Below are 19,020 nucleotides of genomic sequence, written 5' to 3'. Positions count from 1 at the left end.
CCCTTTCCACAAGCGTCCTCCGCGCAGCGATAACCGCGGGGTTCTAGAACCCTGACACAGACAATGAGGCCGAAAATTACCCTTGTCAGCTCCATCTCTAAGGGGGAACGCGGACTTGGATGGTTGGAGCTCATTTCAGAAATAAACCTTGGGCTTTCAGTCCACCTCTGTATCTTTGTATTCTCAGACGCACGAAGTTCAGTAAAGAACCATGATGAACAAACGATAGCACTCTGCATGATAAATCCAGGACAAATTGTAACTTTCGGTAACATCCCTGAATTATGAAGTCTGTTGAGTCACTAAAAAAATAACTACAATAAAATAAGGACACACTCATTCCCCAAAATAGATCTTAATCTTTACATTCAAAGCGAGAGCAAGTTCTAAGAATTTGTGTTAGGGAAGGTAAAAGGAACCTACTAGGGTGGTAAGCATGTTCAATACCTGGATCTGGACGGTGATATTATGGGTGTTATCTATGTAAAAACTAATCATGCTGTGTAAGTTATACCTCAACTTTTTTTAAAAATTTACATCCAAGTTAGTTACCATGTAGTTCAACAATAATTTGAGTTATACCTCAACTTTTTTTAAAAAAATGTGTTCATTAAACACAATGCAAGGGAAGTTGGAGTGTCACTCTGGAGCAAGACCATAGCTGTTTCGTTTCTGATGTAACAACATTACGTGTCCTAGGGCTCAGAGCCTAAGAAAGTCCGACAAGGCGAGGTTGAGCACTTATAAACTACAACTTCCAGCGTACTTTGCTCCCTCCTCCGTGGTCCGTTTACTCCGAAGGAGGCTAGTAATCGGAAACCTGGGGGTGGAGAAATGGGAGGTGCGCACGCGCAGAAGCGCTCACCGCACGCACGCCCTCCTCCCCCGCCCAACTTCCTTGAGTGTCGCAGGTTGTGTCGCGGGAGGGCCGCAGCTAAAGAGGAGGCGGAAGTGACGGCCGGTTCGCAGCTACCGGCAGCTGCTGTGAGGGTGAAGGCACAGTGGACTGCCTTTCTGGAGCGACTGGTTCCTCACTTCTCAGGTATCCCCGAGAGCTCAGGTGAGGCAGCGGATGGTGAGAAAAAGCCGGCCACCGCCTCCCGGTGCTGATGGACACTTCACTCAACATCCGGCCAGGGCGGGGGATGGGCGCTGCCTAGATGTCGGTGTCAGTGAGGTGGAGGCGGCTTTGGCGCATGCGCCTCGGGAGGTGTGGAACTCGCGGCCACCTGAACTCGGCCTTCATGTGTTCCTGGGGGCTCAGGGAGTGGCGAGGATGCTTTTGGGAAGGTGCCTGGGGAGCATTTAAGGTTGTTCTGGCGGGTGCATGGAAGAGAGTCAAAGAAACAGGTAATTTGAGGTCAGACAAGCCCCTTCCCACCATTCTCGATGAACTGAAAAAGAGTCAGAGGTTTGTGGTTTGAAGAATGAAAAGTTATCAGAACCGCTACACCCCCTCCTTTCTTTCCCTTTTGTAAATGCGGTGACCACCGCCACCTGTCCCCTGAACAGCTTTTATTAATCACTTCTGTTCCCAATTATTTCAGAATTAAATTCTGAATTCATCTTATAAAACTCTAGGAATAAGCATTTTCTATACCTCTAATAAAAACAGGTTCTGACATGTAGGTCAGTCTCTTAATAACCAATTTTCTGCTTATCCGGCCACAACCCTAAAGGAAACAATCTTACTGACATTTTTCTTTGGAGGTAGGGAGTGTGAAATTATTTTACCATATTTGAAATGCCGCTCCTTGAAAGTTTATAGCATTTATGAGGAACTTACAGTTTGGTTTTTAAAACTCAAATACCTTTGAAACTTAATGATAATTTGACCAGAAACTAGGCACATATTCATTCAGTGTTAACACATTTTTTGAGCAGTTAGCCCTGCTAATTCTGGGATGAAATCAAGTGTGCTTTTCAACTACTTTTCCTGTGAAGAAAGATGAATCAAAAGTGAAGTTTGCAAGAAGATTACTTCTTTCCAGTTCAGCAGTTTAGACGGTTTGTGTGGGCTAGGCTGTATATATAAGTAAGGGGATCAGTGAGTTCATGGTTTATTAAGATGTTTTAAGGTTCTTCAGTAGTATTTTCAACTGTGTCGTAGTTAATTGGGATTCAACATCTTTCTGCTTTGATAGGCAAATTATAAATTATATTTCTGTAGTAATAACCCAGGGATACACCTAAAATTTACATCTGATTGTTGCCGGCAGAAAATACTACATTGTGTAAAATGTGTACTTGAGATAGAGCTTCCTTTCCTATCTGGATTAGATTTTGTTTTTAAACTCCTATTTTACATTAAGGAGTGATGGGAAAATCAATATTTTTAATATTTGTTGTGATACTGTTTTACATCAAAGTTAAGAACACTGTCAGTAGATTAACACCAGTATCTTTGTAGCCTCATAGAGTTTGTTAGATTATAGGCGAATAGCAGCGAAAACTAAAGTTTAGAGAACATCAAGCACTGTTCTTTACATAAATTGTAGTGTGCTTTCTCAGGGATTAAATAAAAATCATTTATGTAGAGACCTTTGGCTCTCTATATCTTTGGCTCAACTCCACTCTGTATTGAAGCAAAGTTTGTTTTGTATATGTAAGTGTAAAACCTTAGTACAGTTAAACTTTACTGTTATTCACAGTCATTTCTGCTTTCTCTTTTCTTCTGGTTTAAAAAAAACAACAACAACAAAAAAACCCTGTCAATATATGTCACTAGGTATAACTCCCAACTACCCATTTCTCTCTGGTCTTAAAGACTTGTCTTTGCTTTATTGTAGTGAAACAATGTAAATCAGAAGCACCTAAACTTTGCTGTAAGTAATTTTTGAGTGGTTTGACTATAACCTATTGAAAGTTCAATTTAAAAGCATTTAAGTAAAAATGTTTAAATGTAACATGAAATGCTGGGTTGTCAGAACACTTTGTAGACTACAAATTTTACACTTGCTAGAAGTTTTGAAAATGGGAGAGGAAACTTTGTCTTTTTTTTTTTTTTTTCCTCACAACTTTGCAAACTTTCTCCCTAGCACCAAGACTAAACTGTACCATTTAGAAGAATGGAAGCTAATACATCTGTTGACATGTTTTCAAAAGTCCTGGAGAATCAATTGCTTCAGACTACCAAACTAGTGGAAGAACATTTGGATTCTGAAATTCAGAAACTGGATCAGATGGATGAGGATGAATTGGAACGCCTCAAAGAAAAGAGACTTGAGGCACTAAGGAAAGCTCAACAGCAGAAACAAGTAACCTCTCTGCCCTGCTTTCTGAAATTACTTTAACAGTATGCTCCTAACAACTTATATATACATGTGCTGCAGTAGTTACATTTCAGGCCTCATTTTTAAGGTTTTTATTTTTGGGGGTTAACTTCAAAGTATGATCACTGTTAACAATTTTCTGGGAAAAAATTAGTTTTAAAGAGACATTAAAAATTAGCCTACTCAGCATATTAATCCTCAGTCAAGTAAAAGAAACATGTGTCCAAGGTCATTTTTTGAGCTCAGATTTATTGGGTGAGGAGGAAGTAAACTAGGAAGAACACTGGGAGTACAAGGAGCCAGTCATTCATTCCCCTTTTGGGTAGTTGTAAAGCCAGTTATACTTCAGTTGTGATCAGTGTAAGTGAGGTAAGAGCTGTAAGGCAATTTACATTGAAGAAATTTTCAGGCTTTGCCAGTGTAACAAATACATGACTTATTTATTCAAAAGAATGCATATTGGGTCACAAAGAAGGGTGGCCACAACGCTATCCTTGTTGGTCCCTTTAGAGTGTGAGTGTGAAACCAACTTGTAGACTCTGGTCAAAACAAATTGGGTTAAATCCGTAAATTTAATTTGGATTGAAAATGTTTACATTGCTTTACATTGAAATAGATTATTACCAATTCTGGTTGCTCTTCAGTTGGCTATGACTAAAACATGAGCTTTAAATTTTCTAAAGAAACAGTGAGTTTTGTTTGTGCTGCTACAGCATCTCTTTGATAATGTTTATCCCCTCACAATTTAGAAGAGTTGCTACAAAAGGAATCTTCTATAATGTGACTGAGTTTCTAGTTTTATATTTTGAGTTTTCTACAATACGGTGTGTGTATATGTATGTGGATTTGAAACCAGGAGACTTTAATATAATGCTAATCATTATCTCAGGTAATACGTGATGAGATTCTGCTACACATTCCTCTTTTTCATGACAACAGGTAAATAACACTACTAATTGCTAATGTTCAACTAACAAAAGTTGTCATAACCAGGATGTTTTTCTACAAAGACTGAATCTACCTGATTTGCAGTGAGGAATGTACATAATGGCTTAAATGAAATTGTCAGCAGTTAAAAACAATATTTTGAGTATCATTAAAAATCATCTCAGGCATGCAGCCTTTATGGATTTTTTAATTAATATGCAAATCAATTTAAAATGAATTTGTCATAGAATAAGTGAGAGGGTCTTATTTTAGAGCTTTCACTGCATTTAATCTTTTTTTTTTAATATGAAATTTATTGTCAGATTGGTTTCCATACAACACCCAGTGCTCATCCCAATAGGTGCCCTCCTCAATACCCCTCACCCACCCTCCACTCCCTCCCACCCCCCATCAACCCTCAGTTTGTTCTCAGTTTTTAACAGTCTCTTATGTTTTGGCTCCCTCCCTCTCTAACCTTTTTTTTTTTCCCCTTCCCCTCCCCCATGGTCTTCTGTTAAGTTTCTCAGGATCCACATAAGAGTGAAAACATATGGTATCTGTCTTTTTCTGTATGATTTACTTCACTTAGCATAACACTCTCCAGTTCCAACCACGTTGCTACAAAAGGCCATATTTCATTCTTTCTCATTGCCAAGTAGTATTCCATTGTGTATATAAACCACATTTCTTTATCCTTTCATCAGTTGATGGACATTTAGGCTCTTTCCATAATTTGGCTATTGTTGAAAGTGCTGCTGTAAACATTGGGGGTACAGGTGCCCCTACGCATCAGCACTCCTGTATCCCTTGGGTAAATTCCTAGCAGTGCTATTGCTGAGTCATAAAGTAGATCTATTTTTAATTTTTTGAGGAAATTCCACACTGTTTTCCAGAGTGTCTGCACCAGTTTACATTCCCACCAACAGTGCAAGAGGGTGCCCATTTCTCCACATCCTCTCCAGCATCTGTAGTCTCCTGATTTGTTCATTTTAGCCACTCTGACTGGCATGAGGTGATACCTCAGTGTGGTTTTGATTTGTTTCCCTGATGAGGAGTGACATTGAGCATCTTTTCATGTCCCTGTTGGATATCTGGATGTCTTCTTTAGAGAAGTGTCTGTTCATGTTTTCTGCCCATTTCTTCACTGGATTAGTTTTTCGGGTGTGGAGTTTGGTGAGCTCTTTATAGATTTTGGATACTAGCCTTTTGTCTGATTTGTCATTTGCAAATATCTTTTCCCATTCCGTTGGTTGCCTTTTAGCTTTGTTAATTGTTTCCTTTGCTGTGCAGAAGCTTTTTATCTTCATGAGGTCCCAATAGTTCAGTTTTGCTTTTAATTCCCTTGCCTTTGGAGATGTGTCAAGTAAGAAATTGCTGCGGCTGAGGTCAGAGAGGGTTTTTTTCCTGCTTTCTCCTCTAGGGTTTTGATGGTTTCCTGTCTCACATTCAGGTCCTTTATCCGTTTTCAGTTTATTTTTATGAATGGTATAAGAAAGTGGTCTAGTTTCATTCTTCTGCATGTTGGTGTCCAGATCTCCCAGCACCATTTGTTAAAAGACTGTTTTCCGGGGCGCCTGGGTGGCTCAGTCAATTGAGCGTCCGACTTCGGCTCAGGTCACGATCTCGCGGTTCGTGAGTTCGAGCCCCACGTTGGGCTCTGGGCTGATGGCTCAGAACCTGGAGCCTGCTTCCGATTCTGTGTCTCCCTCTCTCTCTCTGCCCCTCCCCCGTTCATGCTCTGTCTCTCTCTGTCCCAAAAATAAATAAACTTTAAAAAAAATTAAAAAAAAAAAAAAGACTGTTTTCCACTGGATATTCTTTCCTGCTTTGTCAAAGATTAGTTGGCCATACTTTTGTGGGTCCAATTCTGGGTTCTCTATTCTATTCCTTTGGTCTATGTGTCTGTTTTTGTGCCAATACCATGCTGTCTTGATGATTACAGCTTTGTAGTAGAGACTAGTCTGGGATTGTGATGCCTCCTGCTTTGGTCTTCTTCAATATTACTTTGGCTATTCGGGGTCTTTTGTGGTTCCATACAAATTTTAGGAATGCTTGTTCTAGCTTCGAGAAGAATGCTGGTGCAATTTTGATTGGGATTGCATTGAATGATTGATTGTAGATTGCTTTGGGTGGCATTGACATTTTAACAATATTTATTCTTCCAATCCATGAGCATGGAATGTTTTTCCATTTCTTTGTATCTTCTTCAATTTCCTTCATAAGCTTTCTATAGTTTTCAGCATACAGATCTTTTACATCTTTGGTTAGATTTATTCCTAGGTATTTTATGCTTCTTGGTGCAATTGTGAATGGGATCAGTTTCTTTATTTGTCTTTCTGTTGCTTCATTATTAGTGTATAAGAATACAACTGATTTCTGTACATTAATTTTGTATCCTGTGACTTTGCTGAATTCATGTACCAGTTCTAGCAGACTTTTGGTGGAGTCTATCAGGTTTTCCATGTATAATATCATGTCATTTGCAAAAAGTGAAAGCTTGACTTCATCTTTGCCAGTTTTGATGCCTTTGATTTCCTTTTGTTGTCTGATTGCTGATGCTAGAACTTCCAACACTATGTTAAACAACAGCAGTGAGAGTGGACATCTCTGTTGTGTTTCTCAGGGGAAAGCTCTGTTTTTCCCCATTGAGGATGATATTAGCTGTGGGTTTTTCATAAATGGCTTTTATGATCTTTAAGTGTGTTCCTTCTACCCCGACTTTCTCGAGGGTTTTTATTAGGAAAGGTTGCTGAATTTTGTCAAAGGCCTTTTCTGCATCGATTGACAGGATCATGGGGTTCTTATCTTTTCTTTTAGTAATGTGATGTATCACGTTGATTGATTTGCGATTGTTGAACCAGCCCTGCATCCCAGGAATGAATCCCACTTGATCATGATGAATAATTATTTTTATATGCTGTTGAATTCGATTTGCTAGTATTTTATTGAGAATTTTTGCATCCATATTTATCAGGGATATTGGCCTGTAGTTCTGTTTTTTTACTGGGTCTCTGTCTGGTTTGGGAATCAAAGTAATGCTGGCTTCAAAGAATGTTTCTGGAAGTTTTCCATTCCTTTCTATTTTTTGGAACAGCTTGAGAAAGATAGGTATTATCTCTGCTTTAAATGACTGGTAGAATTCCCCAGGGAAGCCATCTGGTCCTGGATTCTTATTTGTTGGGAGATTTTTGATAACCGATTCAATTTCTTTGCTGGTTATGGTCTGTTCAAGTTTTCTATTTCTTCCTGTTTGAGTTTTGGAAGTGGGTGGGTGCTTAGGAATTTGTCCATTTCTTCCAGGTTGTCCAGTTTTTTGGCATATAATTTTTCATAGTATTCCCTGATAATTGCTTGTATTTCTGAGGGATTGGTTGTCATCTCCCTTTGGGTCATCTCCCTTTTCTTTTTGAGAAGCCTGGCTAGAAGTTTATCAATTTTATTTTTTCGAAAAACCAACTCTTGGTTTCATTCATCTTCTCTACAGTTTTTTTAGATTCTATATTGTTTGTTTATGCTCTGATCTTTATTATTTCTCTTCTTCTGCTGGGTTTGGGGTGTCTTTGCTATTCTGCTTCTATTTGCTTTAGGTATGCTGTTAGATTTTGTATTTGGGATTTTTCTTGTTTCTGGAGATAGGCCTGGATTGCAATGTATTTTCCTCAGGACTCCCTTCGCTTCATCCCAGAATGTTTGGATTGTTGTATTTTCATTTTCATTTGTTTCCATATATTCTTTCATTTCTTCTCCAATTGCCTGGTTGACCCATTCATTCTTTAGTAGGGTGTTCTTTAACCTCCATGCTTTTGGAGGTTTTCCAGACTTTTTCCTATGGTTGATTTCAAGTTTCATAGCATTGTGGTCTGAAAGTGTGCATGATATGATCTCAGTTTATCATAGGATAACTGAGAGGGTCTTATTTTAGAGCTTTCATTGCATTTTAATCTTTTTTATTAAAATGCTTCCTAAGGAAGTAGATAAGAAGCCTTAATAGATTTTATAGATACTCTTTTTCAAAGAGTAATATAGATTGCATAGTAATTTTGATTTACTGATCTATGTGATTATCAGGAAATCAGTATAAGCAGTGACATAAGCACTTAATAGGCCTACGTGAATCAATATTCCTCAGTCAGCCAAGCACCCTCCTACTGTTATGACAGCTAGTGACATATGAGTTGGGTGGTGAAAAGGACAGGTGAGAAATAGGAAGAGCCCATCCAAAGGCTTGGGTTTTAGCCACTAAGTGAGAGCAAAATGCTGCCCACTGCCAGCCCTTGGGTAGGCTCAGCCTGCACCGTGATCTGTGCCCATCCTGCTTGATTCCATTCAGCAGATACTTGGGGAGCACATGCTCTGTGAAAGAAACTATGCTAAGAGCACAGGGGTGTGCTGAGTGTCTTGGGAGAGATGCCATGTGTTGGTAGAGGTTCAGAGTGGGCTTGCCTCCCTCTTAAGAACTTGGACAGGTTCAGGTCTTTGGCCTATTGGTTAAACACATGGGAATTAATAATAAAAAGAGCTTTTAAAAAAAATTTTTTTTTAATGTTTACTCATTTTTGAGAGACAGAGACAGAGTGTAAGCAGGGGAGGGGCAGAGAGAGAGGGAGACACAGAATCCAAAGCTGTGCTGACAGCTCAGAGCCCGATAGGGGGCTTGAACTCACAAACCATGAGATCATGACCTGAGCCAAAGTCAGATGCTTAACTAACTGAGCCACCCAGGCACCCCAATAAAAAGAGCTTTTTAAAAAATATTCTTTTTTTAAGGGCACATGTTATTGGTCAGTTAAGAAAAATCATGAAATGTGACATGCTATTAAGGAATTGTATTTGAGAGTTTAAATTGTTTATAGAAGCCTGATTGGGGGTGCCTGAGTGGCTCAGGCAGTTAAGTCTCCAACTCTTAATTTCAGCTCAGGTCATGATCTCACAGTTGTGAGATAGAGCCTTGTGTCGGGATCTGTGCTGAGCATGGAGTCTGCTTAAGATTCTCTCTCTCCCTTCCTGTCCCTCCCCCACTTGTGCAGGGGTGTGCATGCTCTATCAAAAAAATGTTTTTTTTAATTTTCATTTATTTATTTTAAATGTTTTAGAGAGAGAGTGCATGTGCACATGCACAATCAGGGGAGGGACAGAGAGAGAGAGAGGAATAGAAGATCCGAAGCAGGCTCCATGCTGATAGCACAGACCATGATGCGGAGCTCCAACTCACGAACTGTGAAATCATGACCTGAGCTGAAGTCGGATGCTTAACCAACTGAGCTACCCAGGCACCACTAAAAAAAAATTTTTTTAAAAGAAGCTTACTAAAGAAATATCACATAAGGAGAAAACACCAGGGCCTCCTGTGAGTGTTAGCTCAGCATTAGTCAATGTGAAATGGAAACCAAAACTATTAATGCTGTCTGTATTAGCTTAAGTCCAGAAGAAAAAAAGAGATGGCACTCGTGCCCCTTTTCTAGGCAGACCACTTCTGGAGGGCTCTATTCACACCTCTGCCACTTTTTAAAAAGATGAGGAGGAATTAGTCTCTGATCAGAGGAGGATAACTAGAAGAGTAAGAAATGTAGAGATCATTTCATCTGAGAAACAGCCAAAAGGAAATGAAGGGGGAGGTAGAAAAGAAAAGACATAGGTGAGATAGGACATCTGAAGGGCTGACATGTGAAAGATAACAACTTTTCTCTCTAATCTTCTGTCCAAGCTGGGACTCACAGACCAAAGTTACAGTTATACTGTAGTTCAGGGTGAGAAAACCCTTCTAAAAGTATAAATGCAGATGCTTTTTAAGGACATGTGCCAAACACTATTGCAGTTATTTTCATGTTGATGGTCTTATTTTCACAACTTAGTGAGATAGTTGCTTTGTGATCTCCACTTTACAAATAAGGAAATGGAGACTCAAAAAGGTTAATTAGAATTCTTAGACTAATAAATGGTAGAACAATTATTTAAGCCCATACCTTCTGCCTGCATGCCCAGTGGTCCTTTTTGTAAAAATCAGTTGCCTCAAAAAGGAAGCAAGCTACCAGTTGAGATGATGAATCTTTCCTGTGGCAGGAAGCTTGAGAAACAAAAAGGTCTGTCAGGCATGGTTGATAAGGGTTGATATGTTGGGTCGAGAAGTTGGATTAGATGACTTGTGAGTGCTGTATTGTTTCTGGACACCATATGAGAAGACAACTTTTTCTATCTAGTATACTACCCATTGGTGACCAGTATAGAAGTGGTTCCTGCCTCTCTGAGCCCACAGGGCTCCTAAGCTGCAAAGCTGCAATAACCACTGCCTGTGTCTTCCCCTCCCCTACAAAGACCAAGTAGCTTTATCTCATGAGCATTATTTTTCAAAGCTTTGCAGTAACTTGGATCTAATGCTTCTGATTTTAGTAGTTTGAGCGCAGTGGAATTAAATGGATATTTACTTTCTTTTCATTTTATTTATTTTAGAGAGAAAGTGAGCATGAGTGGGGGAGGGGTAAGAGGGGGTAGAGGGAAAGAGAGAAGCAGGCTCCACACTGAGCATGGATCAAGGGGCTCAATCCCATGACACTGGAATCATGACTTGAGTCGAAATCAGGAGTTGGACACTCAATTGACCGAGCCACCCAGGCACCCCTTATGTCTCTTGAGTCTAAATTTTTATTTTTGAAGTTCTAACAAAACATTTGTGTGAAGGTACCAAGACAGACGATTGTTTTAAACACACAGCATGCTGAAAGATAATCATTGCCCACAGACTGTGTTTGCGCTGACACTGGAAACATATGAAAGTAAATCACTAAGAGGAATTCATTTCCTTCTACAAGATAAAATCAACTTCATTACAGAATATTACAGTGATTTAGACCCAAAATGTGAAGTGGTACTGGAAGAGATATTTCAAGTGTGTAATATTTCCCTTTTCTCCAAATTAGGAATGGCTTTCAAAAGGACATGGAGAATACAGAGAAATACCTAGTGAGAGAGACTTTTTTCAGGAAGTCAAGGAGAGTAAAAAAGTGGTTTGCCATTTCTACAGGGACTCCACGTTCAGGTAACTTTGTTTCCATCAGTGACTTTTTAAAATTTTATTTATTTATTTTTGTTAATGTTTGTTTATTTTTGAGGGAGAGTGAACGCAAGTGGAGGGTGGGGAGAGCAAGAGAGAGGGGCACAGAGGATCCGAAGCAGACTGCACTGATAGCAGCGAGCCCAATGCAGGGCTTGAACTCACGAACTGTGAGATCATGACCTAAGCTGAAGTTGGACATTCAACTGACTGATCACCTAGGTGCCCCAAGTGAGTTTTTAAAAATATGATGAGATCTTTGAATAGAGATATGCTACTAACATAATAGAGAAATTAAGAAAAATAAGAGGAACTGCTTAAGTTCTTTGTACTTGTGTACAAATCTCCATTAAACAGTTGTTATTTTGAAGATTAATGTAAAACCTGTGATACAAAAAAGTATAAATGAACATTATTGAAATTCAAGATTATTTCCACAGAACTAGCTATTTTCTGAATTATATTTCCACTAGATAACTTTAAAAACATCTAAGAAACATACATGTAAATTTTCTTTTTGTCAACACAAGAATTATTTATTTATTTATTTATTTATTTTGGTGCTGTTATGATACAGGTGTGATGTGGGGAGTGGGGGCCAACCTTTGAACACCAGCTTTGAATTCACTCCTCAGCTAGCAACTCATGGGGAGACAATGGTTTGGCCAAGCCTTTCACTAGAAGCATCGCTGGGACTGCCAGCCTTGGCCGAAAGCAGAGGAAAGTGATTTATGTTAGAGAGGCCAGGTCTGCAAGCCTCTCTATGGAGGCAGAGTCCTTGTACAATGAAAATACCCCTAGAAGAGATTATATCTTAACTCAGAGGACTCATGCCTTTCTTTCTTTTAACCCCAAAATTTGATTAGTTGCCAACTTTTAGAAATTGAGAGATACAGTTTTTTTAATCCAGATTTCAGAATTTTAAAAAAATCAAATTAACTTAATAGCAAACCTAGAATTCAGTATGAAAGCAGTTTGCTAATACTGAAGATCAGCTGCCTCCCTCAGACAGATATACACTCCAATGTAGAGTCTCCATCATTCACTGTTGTCTCAGCCCTGCCCTCTTCCCTCATTTCAGTAACCCACCCAGCCCTTGTCTTAAACTCACCACCCAGTAACTTGGTTATTAATTAACATTTTTCATGGATTGATTACCTGGGATTTGTGGACTAAGGTAATAAAAAGGAAAGAAAATGTTGAGATTGTGAAATCTGTATGGGAAAGTGGGAAGGAATTAGGAAAGAAAAGAATATCAGAGAAACCTGCCACCATGGTACTCTATCATCTCCCATTGGCACACATTTCTCAAGTTGCCAACTTCTGACATATATGATGAGGTGATGTGTTAATATCATATTACTCTCTAAGATTGATATTATATGATGTTTATTAGATGTATTTGTCCACTAAATTGTTAGGTTTGTGAAAGCAGAGAGTTTGCTTCTATTGTGGTTAACTGTGCTCCCCAAGTTCCTAGCCTTAGAGCAGCAATGGCTGACAACACATAGTAGGTGCTCAGTAAATATATTTGATGGGGGTATAAACAATGCAATACCAGGAGTACTTACCTTCAAAACAAATGAAAAATAAGGCTTGCCTGGCTGGCTCAGTCAGTAGAGCATCTAACTTGATCTTGGTGTCTTGAGTTCAAGTCCAACATTGGGTATAGAGATTGCTTTAAAAAAAATTAAAAAAAAAAAGAGAGTGCCTGAGTAACTCAGTCAGTTAAGCATCCAACTCTTGATCTCAGTTCAAGTCTTAATCTTACAGTTCGTGAGATCGAGCCCTGCATCGGGCTCTGCTTTTAGCACAGAGATCTCTCTGTCTCTCCCTCTCTCTCAAATAAACTTTAAAAGAAAAGAAAAATCAAAGATCAAAATGTTTTATATATGGATCTGATATAGGTATCAAAGTTCTTGGCACATAGTAGGCTGGATACTTGATGTGTAAAATCCTGGAACATTAACAATGACCCTTTCAGGTAAGTAGGTGTAATTCCAGTGCTTTATGTGTGGAGACCAAGACTTGGAGAAATTAAGTGACTCACCTAATGTCACTCATCTCCTAAATGATAGAAGACGATTTAAACCCAGGATTTAAGCCTAATGCTGTTTTAACTACACCATGATTGCTGCTTCTGGGTTAAAAAAAATGGATTAATTTAAAATAGGTTCCATATAACTCCAGTAAAACCATGGAGTTGATTTATCTACAAGTTTTCAAGAACATGTTTCTCATATAATGGTTCATTTATCATTTGTGCTTCATTCAGAAACTAATTATTAATTTGTTCTCTCCTACCATTTTTCACTAGTCTCATTGCTATACTACATGGGTGATATATGAAAAGATACTTTCAGAGGTAAAGTGATGAGGCATCCAGGTTACCAGAAACTTGCTGGACCCAATCCTAATTCAGGAATAAGTACACCAAGAAGTGCCCAGAAAGCCTGCTAATAACAACTATGAAACATTTGATGTCTTCATCATCTAAAGCAGTAGTTCTCAAATTTATGGGGCATGAGAGTCACCTGCCTGTTTCCCAGCTCCACTCCCAGAAAATTTTGGTTCGTCTATATGTTTTAAAAGTTAATTTTAATAAATACCTGTGGTTAAAAACTATTGCTCAAGGGGTCCCTGGGTGGCTCAGTCAGTTAAGTGTCTGACTGTGACTCAGGTCATGATCTCATGAGTTCAAGTCCCACATCGGGCTCTCTACTGTCAGCACAGAGCCCACTTCAGATCCTCTTTCCCCATCTCTTTCTGCCCTTCTCCTGCCTCAAAAATAAACATTAAAAAAATTAAAAGAAAAAACTACTGCTCAAGAAGATTATTATTAAGAGTAGTCTTTTTTAGGAACCCTAGAGGATTGACCAATTTAAAATGCATTTTAACTTACAGGAAATGTCATTTCCATTTTTCTTTTCAAAAGAAGATGGCTTAATAAAAGTTACTCCTGATATTTTTCATTTCTTTAGAACCTTATGACCATATTTATAGCCCTTAACCTTATGCTTTTTTTTTTTTTAATTTTTTTTTAATATTTATTTATTTTTGAGAGAGAGAGAGAGAGAGAGATGGCATGAGCAGGGGCAGGGCAGAGAGAGAGGGAGACAGAATCTGAAGCAGGCTCCAGGCTCTGAGCTGTCAGCACAGAGCCTGATGCAGGACTCGAACTCACAAACTGAAATCATGACCTGAGCCGAAGTCAGACACTTAACCGACTGAGCCACCCAGGCGCCCCTTAACCTTATGCTTCTTTTTTTTTTTTTTTTTTTTTTTTTAAATTTTTTTTTTAACGTTTATTTTTGAGACAGAGAGAGACACAGCATGAACGGGGGAGGGGCAGAGAGAGAGGGAGACACAGAATCGGAAGCAGGCTCCAGGCTCTGAGCCATCAGCCCAGAGCCCGACGCGGGGCTCGAACTCACGGACCGCGAGATTGTGACCTGAGCCGAAGTCGGACGCTTAACCGACTGAGCCACCCAGGCGCCCCAACCTTATGCTTCTTAATGAAAGTTGCACAATTGGGAGAGTTCTTTCTCAATGACACCATTCAGTCTTAGTGACTTCCAAATAAGGCACTGTATATACATTTCTGATTCTGAAAAGTCTCCTCTGAGTTCTGTCAAGTTCAGTTTTGTCACCTTTCAAGTTCCATGTATGAGACACCAGTAAACAAAGATAAATGACAATTTTTTGTTCTTACCAAGAACATGACAACTTCATGAACGACTTACAATTAAAGCATATATTTAATATTTTGTTTTTTATGAATATCATTAGGACACATCTGACTTCTAGAATACTGGATTCTTTTTCTCCCTCTTATATCATTTAGCTAACCTATGAAAGAGAAATGAGGTTATCCGACACAAGCATGCGTTGGCTGCCAAATTATATTCAAATAGAAAAACTATAAAAATAGATGTACCTTTATGATATTATTTTAGGGGCACCTAGGTAGCTCAGTCAGTTTAGCATCCGACTTCGGCTCAGGTCGTGATCTCACAGCTCATGAGTTCGAGCCCCGCATCGGGCTCTGTGCTGACAGCTTGCAACCTGGAGCCTGCTTCAGATTCTGTGTCTCCCTCTCTCTCTGCCCCTAACCCACTTGCATCCTGTCTCCTGTCTCTCTCAAAAATAAATAAACATTAAAAAAAATTTTTTTAAATAAGTATGTTTAAGCTTTTGATTTTCTACATGCTGTTGTTTGCAGGTGTAAAATATTAGACCGACATTTGGTAATATTATCCAAGAAACATCTGGAGACCAAATTTCTGAAGCTGAATGTGGAAAAAGCACCTTTCCTTTGTGAGAGACTGCGTATCAAAGTCATTCCCACACTAGCACTGGTAAAAGATGGAAAAACACAAGATTATGTTGTTGGATTTACTGACCTAGGAAATACAGATGACTTCACCACAGAAACTTTAGAATGGAGGCTGGGTTGTTCTGATATTCTCAATTACAGGTAACTTTTAGCAAAACAATTTTAATTCACATATTCAGTTGATGTTTTTAGAGAAGTTTTTTTATGTCAACATTTATGGAGCTAAGTTTTCTGAAACAAAAAGTTTCACAAATGAAAAATGTATTTCTTAAAGTACATTATTACTTTAAACAAAATCCATTAGATCTTAAAACAAAATCCATTAGAGATAAAATTGAGTCTTGGAGTACACCTAGCTATAAAAGTTTTCAACCTAGATCTTATCGAACTAATTTTGTATTAGTCTAGAAACCCAAAATGACATTGAACATCAGATTTTTTAATGTAGCTATTCTTGTAGAATCTGATAAAATGTATAATCTGGTATCTGATTAGCTTAAATGACTTACCATGAAGAACAGTCTCAATTTGAAAACAATCAAAAATGCAACTTCCATTTTTCATTCATCTCCTTGTCTGCTTCTCCAAGTAATTTATCTAATTCCATAAACCATATCATCTAGTCTTCTGTGCCTGTTTTTGATTTGCAAAATTAACAGATAAAATTATATAATTATCATTCCACAGTTCTAGTGCCTTTCAGTAAGTAGAAAGTTCTCTCTTTTTCCTCCCCCTTTTTCTCTGAATCTCCCCTACACCTGCCTAAATTATCCCTACATTGGAATTTTAGGTTTTACTTTTCTTAATACTAAGTAAAACATTTTTTTGAAATGAATTTTGAAATGATTTCAAACTTTAAACAAGTTGGAAACTAGTACCAAGAATTCTCATAGACCTTTTGCCCATATTTCTCAAGTTTTAAAAAGTTTACATTTGCTTTATCATTTTTCTGAATACATAAATACTGTTTTCAAAACCATTTGAGGAGGAGTTGGAGATGTATTGTCCCTATACTCCTAAATATTTCCTTGTGTATTTTCTAATAAAGACTTTTTCTTATATAACCACAGTACAGTAGTTAAGATGAGAAGTGTTTTATAATATGTAGACCTTATTCAGATTCTACCTTTGTCCCAATAATGTCCTGCATACTAAAACGTTGCGTGTAGTTACTGTGTATTTTTAGTTCCATTAACCTGTAACAACTTGTCATTTTTCAATACTTTGACATTTTTGAAGAGTACATGTTATTTATTTTGTAGAGCATCCCTCAATTTGGGTTTGTCTCATGTTTCAAGATTAGGTTTGGACTATGCATTTTTCATAGGTACATGATGGAAGGGATGTTATATTCCTTCTCAGTGTATTGTAGCAGGAGGTATAGGATGGTTTGTTTGTTTCATTTCTGGTGGTAATAACTGAGCATTGGTTAACCAGTTGTCTACCAACCCAAATGATGATTTAGGAAGAACTTTTCCATATTACACATTAATTCACTTTTTCATTTATTTATATTAGAATGGGCAGTGGCTTATCTTATCCATTGGGTTATATTTGGTTATTAATATTATTTACTTTGAAGCCCAGATTGCCCCAGTGTGGTCAGTGAGAGCCCCTCTTATGGAACCTTCTTTGTCTTTTCCATGTGTCTCAATAGTTCTTTAAGTACTTGCTTTCTGGTGCAAATAAGATGTCTTAGAGAGGGACTCATGTAGTACTTTCCCTAGAATTGGCTGTTTCTTCAGGGAACCATGGTTCCTCTCAGTGGCAAATGATATTTCAAAACCAGAATCTAGGTGCCAGACATCTTCTCAGATATTTTTGAAAGAAGTTGTTTTCTCATTTCATATATTTCTCAAGCATCATTGAAGTTTCATACCAATTCCAGGTTAATGATAATGAATTCCATGAGTTTTCTTGATGTTTATCTAAACATTATAAGATATTAAACAGGATCAAACCAGCCATAACAAGCTATCAGAAATAGAGCACCATTTTCTGTGTCATTCTTACAGTGACAAGAATCTAATCCAAGTTCAGCATATCCAAAACAGATGGAAAAACAATTTCATTTCCTTCTATGCTTTTCAGTCAGAAATTCTATTGGTATATCCTCTGAGATGTTAATCAGTAATTAATGCTAAAAGAGAAAATAAAACATTGATATAAGAGACTTAGTAATACAAAATAAGGTTTAAAACTTTTAACCATAATTGTGAATAATATACCTCTTCTGTAACACCAGCATTAAAGAAAACTTTATTCCACGTTAGGAAGAAAAGAATTTTTTGTGCAGGTTAGCATACCAACTGTACAAAATTATAAAGAGTAAATGCTTTTCAAATTTGCTTTATTTTTAGTGGAAATTTAATGGAGCCACCATTTCAGAGCCAAAAGAAATTTGGAACAAACTTCACAAAGCTGGAAAAGAAAACTATCCGAGGGAAGAAATATGATTCAGACTCTGATGATGATTAGAAATTAATTATAATTCTTTGTAAATTGTCTTTTTATTTCTGCTTCAAAATTAGATGTGTTTTCTAAATTCAGTTGGTTTTGATACATTGGTCATCTAATGGTCATATTCTAGAGTTTTGTACAGTTTCATCACATTGAAAGACATCTTTAATATTTTCTGTGTGGCACTTGTGTTGAAGAAAACTGAGTTCTTAAATTATCCAGCAAGGGTCTGGATTCTCTATTTTTGAGATTGATTTTATCACAATATGATTCTTAGGTCTTTATACCATTCACAATTGTGTTTTTAATCTACTGGATTGGAAATAGGAATTCAAATTATTCCAGGACTAATTCTTACACAGCATCATTTCCTTTATACAACAGGTCAAATTACATTTACTGGTGTAACAGACTCACTTGTAAATGAATTATAAACACTCTTTACTTCTGGAATATATTTAACTATTAAAAAACTGCTTATTTATTCTGTAGGCTGTGTGTTGATGTTGAATGAACTGATGGCAGCAGAAAGTTTTTTCAGGTTTTGAACATTTTGCCTTAGAATTCTGATTACTTGTATTTTAATACATGCATTAAAAATAATCAGGAAGCATGTTTGGAATGGCAACATGAGATCTGCACACTCCTCAGTGAAAATAACTGGTAAATATATATATGTATATATTTTTTCACTTAAAGTCTCTGGGAATTGTCATAAAAGCATACAGCAAACAAAAACATTTGTTACAGAAACATATATTCAAGAAAACACTGAAGCTTGGTAAGAATAGTGAATCCCTCTGGTATTTGAGCCATGACCCCATACCCTTCTGCCCCTAGCTCCCCACTTCAGCCTACAGTTTCTCCCTAGGATGAGTAGACTCCTAGCATTTCTCATGCTACCCACCCCCACCCCCACCATGTCACAGTACCAAAGAGGTCTGGACCTTCCTTCCTCTACCCAGTCCCCACTTACA

General features: G+C 37.8%; 1 protein-coding gene and 1 long non-coding RNA gene across 5 annotated transcripts; one reads left to right on the top strand and one right to left on the bottom strand.

Moving 5' to 3' along the window:
- The first annotated feature begins 887 nt into the window (after positions 1–887).
- TXNDC9 (thioredoxin domain containing 9) lies at positions 888–18,534 on the top strand. 4 transcript variants are annotated; one of them, XM_058684415.1, is made up of 6 exons: positions 888–1,060; positions 2,790–2,825; positions 3,039–3,257; positions 11,114–11,232; positions 15,470–15,724; positions 17,944–18,534. In XM_058684415.1, the coding sequence occupies exons 3-6, from the start codon at positions 3,069–3,071 to the stop codon at positions 18,059–18,061; spliced, it is 681 nt and encodes a 226-aa protein (XP_058540398.1). In that variant the 5' UTR covers positions 888–1,060; positions 2,790–2,825; positions 3,039–3,068; the 3' UTR covers positions 18,062–18,534. The 4 variants fall into 4 exon arrangements, with proteins under 4 accessions (XP_058540398.1, XP_058540397.1, XP_058540396.1 ...); XM_058684414.1 differs by lacking the exon at positions 2,790–2,825 and having other exon boundaries at positions 888–1,042; XM_058684413.1 differs by lacking the exon at positions 2,790–2,825.
- On the bottom strand, positions 14,313–14,945 carry LOC131485232 (uncharacterized). Its single transcript, XR_009248717.1, has 2 exons — positions 14,750–14,945; positions 14,313–14,499 (listed from the first exon to the last, which is right to left on the bottom strand). It is a non-coding gene; the product is annotated as an uncharacterized LOC131485232 (long non-coding RNA).
- Positions 18,535–19,020: the final 486 nt, after the last annotated feature.

Source organism: Neofelis nebulosa, chromosome 9 (genome assembly GCF_028018385.1).
Source record: "Neofelis nebulosa isolate mNeoNeb1 chromosome 9, mNeoNeb1.pri, whole genome shotgun sequence".
Lineage (NCBI taxonomy): Eukaryota > Metazoa > Chordata > Mammalia > Carnivora > Felidae > Neofelis > Neofelis nebulosa.
Note: the sequence above shows the minus strand (reverse complement) of the source record. Positions and strands in the feature narration are given on the sequence as shown.